General features: G+C 39.5%; 1 protein-coding gene across 1 annotated transcript in view; it reads right to left on the minus strand.

The window, feature by feature from the left end:
- LOC132376426 (synapsin-1-like) overlaps positions 1–285 on the minus strand; it is an 855-nt gene extending 570 nt beyond the window's left edge. Inside the window, exons 1-2 of the mRNA XM_059942087.1 lie at positions 184–285; positions 1–19 (exon numbers count right to left, since the gene is read on the minus strand). The exon at positions 1–19 is cut by the window's left edge and continues 570 nt beyond it. Of these exons, the coding sequence (XP_059798070.1) occupies positions 1–19; positions 184–285 (121 nt within the window). The remainder of the gene's footprint in view (positions 20–183) is intronic.
- Positions 286–9,830: the final 9,545 nt, after the last annotated feature.

Raw genomic sequence — 9,830 nt, forward strand, 5'->3', positions numbered from 1 at the left:
CCTTCCTAGGCCCCCGGATCTGCGAAAGTTTGGGATGGGTTGTACTTTCCCCTCGGCTGGCGCATTCCCTGCCGCCCCGCCCCCCCCCCTCCCCGCGCGACTTTCTGCCGGGTCCTCTCACCCTCGTCTCCACTATGCTTTCTTTCCGGTCCCCCCCCCATCCCCCCCAGCATTCTGCCCTACCTCTCCGGGTGCTCTGCCCCCCAGGGACGACACTTCGAGGCGTTCAGTCCTGGATCCTGGGGAGCAGAGCTTACGCCTCCCGCCCCGGGATCGCGTGGACATCGATACACCACCACCCAGCTCGCGTTAGAGGAGACGCACGGACCTCCGCCCGCCACAATTTCTCTCTAGGGAAGAACGCAGTCTACCGATTTTCCCTTTCGTGCCCAACGCCTGAACAGGCGCCTAGGGTGGGGACCCGAGGAGCAGGTGGAACCGCCGAGTGCCTCGCCCGAGTTTCCTTAAGTGTCTTGACCTCTTCTTGGGGCTAAGGGAATTTTAGTCTAGGTACTCAGTGGGGCAGGTTCACTGACTCCACTCTTTTCGCGGAAGGGCGTTTCAACTTCGCACCTGAGCCATTTCAGGACCTGAACTGGACACTTTTCCTGGAGTCGCCGTGGGGCATGCCAGCCGCTAGCCCCGACCCTGGAGGTGGACGACGACGATTTCAGTGTCGTTTCCAGACCTGCTCATTTAGCCTTCAGGGCAGGGAGGGGGCCCTCTTTCCTAAATCAAAAGAGCTGAACCCGTTTGCGGACGTAGACCCCTTAAAGAATCAAATGACAGCTTTGGCCCTTTGGGCAGGCAAAACAACCCACCTAGGTGCACCCAAAATATTGCCTATAGTTGGGGGCAGGGGGAGAGGGTGGTCCGGGTTCCCAAGCCTCCGGACTCGCGGATACCACATTAAGAACAGTTGCCAGGAAGGAGCCTGGTGGGCGTGGGGAGTCGAGCGCGCAGAGCTGTGGGGCTGCATGTAGCCCGTCCCCCACCGCGCTGGGTCGCCCGGGTCACGCCTGACGGAGCTCGACCTAGGGTCGCCGGCTCTGCTAGGTTGCGTTTCTCCTGCGCGCTTGGGTGCTGAAAGCACCAAGACCCTTCCGCCCCGCGCAGCTCGCCGCCTCTCTCTCGCCAAAGCAGGCTCACAGTGCCCCCTAGCGATCGCGCGGCCGAATTTTAACGAGTTGTTCAAGCACACCTCCCCCCCCCCAAAGAAGTGAGCTTCAAGGCTTTATACTAGTTCCCCGGCCCCCTTTTAAAATACAAATGTTTACATCAGGTTTACCTTTGTACCCCGACACTGTTTCATAAGGACCTTTGACTTTTAGGAGGAAAATACTCCAGCAGTTTGAACTATGCTGCTAAGAACAGAAGTTACAGCAGATTATTTATTTGTAATTTACCATACGCCAGGCACCTACACATATCTCCTTATATATGGCAAGCCGTATTATTATCCAGCATTTTACAGAAGAAGAAATGGGGGCACCGAAACACCAATTTGCCCACCCACCCCACCCCAAAGATGTACCGTTCACGGTAGAGCAAGGGCCCGAACCCTGGAGGAATAAATTCAGCGCCTGTCTTCCAGCCAGGAAACTTCCTCGTCTCCAGCGTGTGCTGGGTAACGTGCAGGAAAAATTGGTCTGGTTGTAAGAGGGGAGCGCTTTTTGTTTTTAGACTGTGAAACTGAAAGCTGCAGGGATTTTTAGTGCTGTGGGTTTTTTTCTTTCCCCAGTTTTGTGAAAAGTCCAACAGTGTTACCGAGGGGTTCTTTGCTCCGTTATATACAGCCTTTTCCCCTCTGGGAGCTTGAGGACACTCACCTTGCTCATTAATCCTCAGTGACGGCAGCAAGTATTTGTATTTCCGTTTTATAATTAGGGAAACTTGTTTGGGGGAAGATAAATTACTTATCCAAGGTCATACAGTAAATCAGGGCAGAGACAAGAAGAAACCTGCCATGTCAAAATGTCTTCCCAACCAGTGGCGGGGATTCTCCCTTTATTTATGTGCAAAGTCACTATCCAATTAGGAAATAAAGCATCCTGGTGCTCTCTTTGGAAGGGAAGCCTTTTATAAATCAATCGCTGTTAATCAGTCATAAATAAAACTTACTTACTGTTACCTGTAGAGAAAGCCTGCTATGTGGAGACTTCACTAGTCTGAACTACTGAGACACTTTTTCCCTTCTGCTTCTCTTATTTCCTACACTTGCTCAAGTCTTTTATTTGTGAGCCCTCAAGGCTCTACTATCTTTCTTCTGCTTTGCCTTAGCATATTGAACCTCTTAATAGATTTAGTTCCAGAGGCAACTACATATAATCGCAAATACAAAAGTTTTATAGGCTCAACAGGAGGGAGAGACACAAGGCTAAAGTCCAAAGTACAACAGGCAGTTTTAAGATTTAGAACTGTGGTGTTTTGGAGCTAGAAGGCCATGCAAGGTCATCTCAAACATCCATAGTTACATGAAGGAAGTTGAAGCTCAGGAAGGTCAAATTACTTACCTAAGGTCACACCGCTAGTTTGTGACAGATCTAGGACAGGAACCCAGATCTGTTTCCTCCTATGTTCTTCACAATGCACTGCATTACCTCATTTTTGCTGTAAGCGCCTGGCTACTGTCAAAAACATTCATTTACTCATCAAACGTTTATTAAGTAGGCATTTCAGTGCCAGGCACTGAAGTAAAAAGAGATGAGTTTTCCTTCATTAATTGGCTGGAGAGATTTCAGCATTCTAAATATGTAGAGAATAAACCCATAGTTTTTTGCATGTGAGTTCATGAATTAAGAAGATTACAAAGGTGATATTTTCTTCTATCTTTAATTAATTATTCAAATTCCATGAATCTTTACACTAGCCAAATTTGTAATTAAACTATTTTACATCCAGACAAAAATGTATTTAAAAAAAACAAGTGGCTATTATGCTTCTAGGCACAGCCTTAGAACACCAAATTAATTTACTCAACACACATTGTCGAGTACCTATAATTTTACAAGTATTTTGAAGTGGTATTGCTTTATTAGAATCTTTTTCTTTTTATAAAAATGTTCAAAACATTTATGATGCTGATTATTATTTAATATGTTTGGAGCCAGAATTTTTTTTTGCAGAGAGGACTCCTTGCCTGATGAAAATGAATGGGAAATAGGTTGTAGACAACGTTTCTTTGTAGACATTCTTTTAGAACTGTTCTGTAACGGTAATAACTATAGCAAAATGCCTGTTGATACTCAGTGTAATAAATTAATGATAATTATATTCAAGTTTTAAATTCTAAATCTCAAAAGACAGCTTTTCTACTTTGCTCAGACTCTGTAACCTGATCTAAGGATATAGAGTGAAAAACAATTTGTTTTGAATTTTTCTTGGTGCCACTTAAGGTTTCATACCATTTTTTTCGGAATAAGTTGTTTGCACATAGGATGTGTAAAAATTAATTTCCATTAACATCTATTAAGCATCAGTCCCCAGTGTGTCTAGGCTTGTAGAAGTCAAGGATATATAATATTAATCTTAAAATGCAGAATACGTCTTGCCTGTGTTTAAACTATGAGCTAAAAAGCATCTAGGAGGAGCGTATGCCATAGGGAGAAAGGAGAATAATGGACTTGAATGATGTAATAGGCAATGTGTTCTCTGGTGGCTGGGAGCCAGGCGTTGGGTTGGCAACTTAATTAGGGGCAGGCTGGGCGGGGGCATCTGTTAATATGTCTGAGCTGTATACATTATACTTGTGTGTGACAACACGTATATGAAAGAAGGAGAGACACGAAGCAGTAGGGAGTAGCAGCAGGATTCCATTAGATTATTCATTTCTATTATAACAGGCCTTTCTTTCTTTAAGGAAGGAACAAAGGGTAAAAAAAAAATGTTCAAAAAGTCAGAGACCTGGAGATCACTAACAGAAAAAGCCAAACAAGAGACTAATAGTGATAGAAAATAAAATGAGATCCATTTAAAAAAAAAAATCTATGCTCTTATCTCTGGTAAGCCCAAAACATGCTGTATTTTAAAATTCACTCAAGAAGAGGAGGAAAGGATTGATTAGTTCAGTGTTTCCTAAAATAAAAGTGGTAGGTGAAGTATTTTGTTAAATGATAGGCAGCTCTTAGGAGTACCTGTTTTTTTTTTTTTTAAATCTAAATCAGCAAAGTTAACTTACCACCTGAAAGGTTACATAATCTCATACAAGTGAAATGATATTGATAAAAACTATTTCAGACAAGTGTAAGTTATCTACCTAATCACAAAAATGAAATCACTCCATTTATGACCAGGTGTCAAAACTGAACAAATACTAGCTGTTCCCATCTAACAGTTTATGTCCATTCAGGTGTTAGGACAAATGATTTGGTGAGGCTACTTCCTGAGATCTATTTGGCTCCCCATGAGTGAGAGGTTGTAGATGGTCTCTTTTGAGACAAAGTAATTTTATGTGTTTGTTTTCAAATCTTTCTTCCTCCTTATTTGGTTCAAATTTGCTATTGGAATATACACTCTAAAACTCTTGAACCCTTAACTTATAGGAAACCTGCAGGTAATTGGGGCTCCTATGGAAACCTTAGGCCTTGTTCCTTTTCCAGCTTTAGATAGAGGCAGGTGGACTGCACCGCAGTTTTGAAACTGTCTGTGACCTTTGAGGTCACTTTGGATATACATATGCAAACTCAGACCTCATTTATGGGTGTGTTAACATCCTATCTGAGTGCAGCACCAGATTCTTAAACCAGCAAAGCCCTATTCCTAGAAGTGTGTTTGACAAACCAGGGAATAGTAGATGTTTTGAATACATCTTTAAAACTTTTCAGCTTATCAGTTTCACCAAAACCAAATTTCAGACTCTTGGGGTTGTTCAGCTGTCTTGTCTGAGCGAGCCCAGACCCTCACAGCTTGGACCATGGCCATGGTCTTGGCAGCGTGCTGTCCGCCAATGTATCCTGACTTCCGAGGACTTGCTGGTTTCATGAACAAGGAGAGAGGGGTCTTCAGGGACCTGCCCAGAAAAAATATAAATGATACATTCCTTATAGTGTACATCAGGATAAATTCCAGATGGATCAGCAGTTTAAAGATAAAGGTGAAACAATATACATACTAAAAGAAAACATGGGTATATTCCTCTGTAACTTGGGAGTACGGAAGACTTTCTTAATTTTGAATCCATTTCTAGAAGCAATGGGAAAAAAGATTGATGCCTTTGCTTACATAAATATAAAAAGCCTTTGCATGGCAAGCAAATAAAATTAAAATTTAAACTGCCATTAGCAAAGTAAAAAGGCAAATGACACCCTCTGGGAAAATATTTAGAACTTATATGACAATCAAGGATTGGAAAAGCTAATACCAAAAAAAGCATCTCAAAATAGAAAAGGAAAAAGGCAATAGACCTAAAGGAAAATTGGCCAGAGTTCCCAGTAAAAATGCAAATGGATACTCACCTGAAACCATTCTCTACCTTCCTCAAGATAAAAGAAATGCACTTTCAAAATATACTGAGAGACCACCACTTACCTATCAAATTAGCAAAAAACAAAAGTTTAGCAACAAACTCAGTTGGCAAGACCGTAGAGAAACAAACATTCTCAGAATTGAGAATAAAAAGGCAAAATGGTACAACCTCTGTGTTGCTCAGACTCAGAAAAATAAAACTCACAATATCTATTTAATTGAAAGAGAATTTAACCAAGTATTGAACCTAAAAGACAAAAAGTAAACCCTGCAGTATACCAGATGTAGTAACTTCAGGAAGTAGCTATTTATCCTTAAAAACTGAGGGAACAAAGGAAAGAGGTTGGAATTATTAGAATATAAAAACTTCAAGGAGGAGCCCTGCTGAGCTGGGACCCAGAATTCTGAGAAAGGTGTGCTGCCTGATTGGTTAGGAGGAAGGACCCCATGGAGCTGGGGTCAGAGTTCTGAGGAAGGAGCACCATCTGGCTGGTAGAGGTACCTCAGGAGCTCCAAGGAGGTCCCCCTGCAGAGCTGAGGTTTCTAAGGAAGGCTGCTTACTAGCTGGGGCTGAAATCTTAGGGAGGGTTCTGAGAGTGTAGAAAACTGGAAACCGTAACCTGTCCCTACTGGATGAAAAACCATTGCAGGGGTGACTCTGACAGGAAGAGGGTACAAAGCAGAAAGCAGCAAGTCCCTCATTCTTTTTCCTGCTTTGCAGCCTACCTCTAGCACACTTTTGCCAGAACTTAGCAGGGAGCCAGCTGGTAAAGCAGAAAGGTGGAGGGCTGAGTCCCAGCACCTGCATCTCAAAGTGGAGGATGAAATGGTGGGTAGAGAGATGAGAAAAAATGAACAAATAATCAGCATAACACCTATGGAGGGGGATTTGGTGATATCCAGCAAATTTCACGTTCATTTATCCTTCAATTTCGCATTCCCACTTCTGTGAATCTATCCCAAAGATATACTAGCAAATTTTTTTTTAAAACTTGTTTAAGTATGCATAAGACTGTTTATCACAGTTCTTTTTGTAATAGCTAAATATTGGCATCAGCCCAAATGTCCATCAATAAGGGACTGATGGAATAAGTCATGGTTAAACGACACAGTGAAGTACTTGGCAACTGTTAAAAGGAATGAGGACTCCCTCTGTACATGAGCATGGAGTGAGCTCCAGGCTATACCACTATTTGAAGAAAAAAAAAAAGCAAGATGGAGGAAAGTATTCAATACTTACATTTAGTATTCTATACTTAATTTAAGGAGGAGGAGGTGTGAATATATGTCCTACAATTTGAGAAATGATTATTCAAAAAGAGATAGATGGCATAGGGTGGAAGGGATGGGGCTAGGACCTAGACTTTTTTTTTTTAAACATATTTTGTTTTGTAGATTTGGCTGTGGAACAATGAAAATGTTTTAAATAATCATAAAATTAAATTAAATTTTAAAATCAACCTCCCTAAATTAGAAATAAAACAAAACAAAGAAACCTATTTGCCCTGTAGTGGCATAACCTCACAGAGAGGAGCTATCTAAGGGGCTTAAAAGGGCAATTTGACCATACAAACCCAATGGGATCACCCTAAGGAAAAAAGAACAACAACAACAAATAGTAAACTATTTGTTTACTAATGGGACTGTTGTTAATAGTATTTGGATTATTATGAAGACATTGTTACATGTATAATGTGGTATAAATCAAATAATAATTGTTGGTGGTGTTGAGATCCAAGATTTTTGAAAGGCACGATTGAAAAGGAGCTAGAGTTGTAAGATCAATGAGTTAAAAATAAAACTCCGTAGTCCTAAATTTTAATTTGAGATGTCAATATGAACTCATAATATGTTTTATCTTAAAAAAAACAGCTTTTCTTAGCTTTGTCTACAAAAAGGTTTAGAAAAAATGATTGACCCAATAGTAATGAGACCTCTAGAACCCAAATTCTGATCTCAAATACTATTTCCCACTAAAGGGAACTACTTCCTTAAAAAAATGCCCAGTTCCAGGTTTGGGGAAGGAAATGAACAAGATTAGTCTGGGAAATGTTGTCATAGCAGAAGACAAGGTATCTATCAAAGACTGCTAGGTATGCCAAAGGGCTCAGGCACCAACCTGAACAAGTTCCCACCAGACAAAGATGGAATAATTTGAGCATTATCAATTAGGATCATAAGTGTAATGAATGAAAACTGATCAAATATGTTTAAACTCATAAGTTCCTATGATATTTTAATAAGACCCTAATTGGTAACCTTTAGAGAATATTAGAGAACCACTTCATTATTTTAAAGACTGTTACCTAAAGAGAATGAATCAAGCACTTTTCCTGCTTTTCCTATATGATTTGTAACTCAGGAAACAAAATCATTGATGAGGAGAAATTTTTTCATAGAAGCATCCCAGCTATGAAAATTAAAATGTCACTAATGCAACTCCTATTAAAGTAATATATCTACAATTAGACTTCAAAATAGGAATCCCTAAGAAGCTTTTAGGGAGACCACAAGTTCAATATTATCTTCATGGCACTATGAAGACATTATTGGCCTTTTCCCCTGTGTTAACTTTTACAATAATGGTACAAAAGTAATAGTGGGCAAAACTGCTGGGGCCTCAATACCTGTCAAGGCGGTGGCACAAACTGCCTTACTATCAGCCGTTGTATTTCTACCAACACACACTGCAAGACAAAAACAAGCCAATTTCACCTCAGAATTTCCTAATGAAGCAGTAAAAGTAATTAATTGCATTAAATCTTGACCCTCGATTACAAAAAAAAAAAAAAAAAAAATTTTTTTCCATGTAAAAATAAAGGAGAAATACACATAGAGCCCTTATGCTGACTACTGACCTCTGGTGGTCATCTCCTTAAAAACCACTTGTGTGATTGAGTTGCCAGCTGAACTAACTGCTTTTTCCATGGAACATAATTTTCACTTCAAGGAATGATTGACAGAAAAATTATGGTTATTCAGATTTGGGTATTTGGCAGGTATTTTCCTGAAAATGAATGAAGTGACACTGACATGTCAAGTAAACAACTGACAGTATCTGTTGCCAGTGGTAAAATTCAAGTTTTCCAAAAAAAAATCTGAATTTGGGAAAACTTGAGTTTGCCACCATGAGCTTGACAGCTTCCCAACACTTACAGATTTTTAAAAAATAACCAATGGTTATTAATAAATGTGGTTTTTTGATATTGAATAATGAAATATGTCCACATTTGGAAGTTCTACATATATCAGTATATTTTCCAAATATTGTCACAAAATCATGCCTGGTGAGAGATCCATTCAAAGAGGAAGATAAGCCTATTCTTAATTGAATAGGAAAAGTCCACTGACATGGGTTTAGATTTCACACTGCAACTATCCTTTAGAAAACTACCATTCATCAAGGTTCTGTATAGTGTCCAAGAAGAATATCTACAGTTATCTGAAAAGGGTGTTAAAATAATTCTTCCACTTCTAACAACACATCTTTGTGAAGATGGATTTTTTATGCACTTCAATTAAAGCAACATATTGCGACAGATTGAATACAGAAGCAGAAAGAAAAATCCAGCGCTCTTCTATTCCATTAAACCAGATGGTAAAGAGATTTGTAAAAATGTAAAACAATGTTCTTCTTCTTGCGAATTTTTCATTTTGGAAAATATAGTTTCTCCCATAAAATACGCTATTTATGTTAACATATAATGCTTTATTATTGTTATTTTAAACAAATAAGTATTTTAAAGTTTTCTCAGTTTTAATTTTTAATATGGTAAATACCAGTAGATAAAATCCACAAAAGCAAAAGCTCTGCAAGATCCTCAATAATTTTTAAGAGTGTAATGTACTCATAAGGCAAAAAGTTTGATAACTGCTGATCTTAGTAGTATGTCAATGGCTGACAGCATCACTAAAAGAGAGACATCCAGACATTACTATTACTTCCATTGGAAGTAGACACTACCTATGAAGAAGTCTTGCTAAAAGTTATATTGAACCTGACTCTGAACAAAGTTCTATGAGCAACTACCAATTTATAGGGAATACAACAGATGAACATGTGGGAGATGCAATCAGCAAAATCCAGACTGAAGGAGATTACAAAAAAAGCACCATTTTTCTTGAACAAAAATGGCAAAGTCGGGGTGTGGGTGTGGAGAGGAATTGGGAGACAGAGACTTTGACAAGAGAAACAAAATGCAGATCAAACAATTTTAAAATATGGACTTTTCCTGGAACCTGATTTGAACAGACTGTTAAATACTGTTATAAGAAAAATGTAAATACTGACTAAATATTTGTTGATATTAAGAAATTGATCGTTTGGGGGAGGGGTGTGATACTAGTATTGTAGTTATGTGTGTTTT

The sequence above is a fragment of the Balaenoptera ricei genome, chromosome 12, assembly GCF_028023285.1.
Source record: "Balaenoptera ricei isolate mBalRic1 chromosome 12, mBalRic1.hap2, whole genome shotgun sequence".
In the NCBI taxonomy this organism is placed as follows: domain Eukaryota; kingdom Metazoa; phylum Chordata; class Mammalia; order Artiodactyla; family Balaenopteridae; genus Balaenoptera; species Balaenoptera ricei.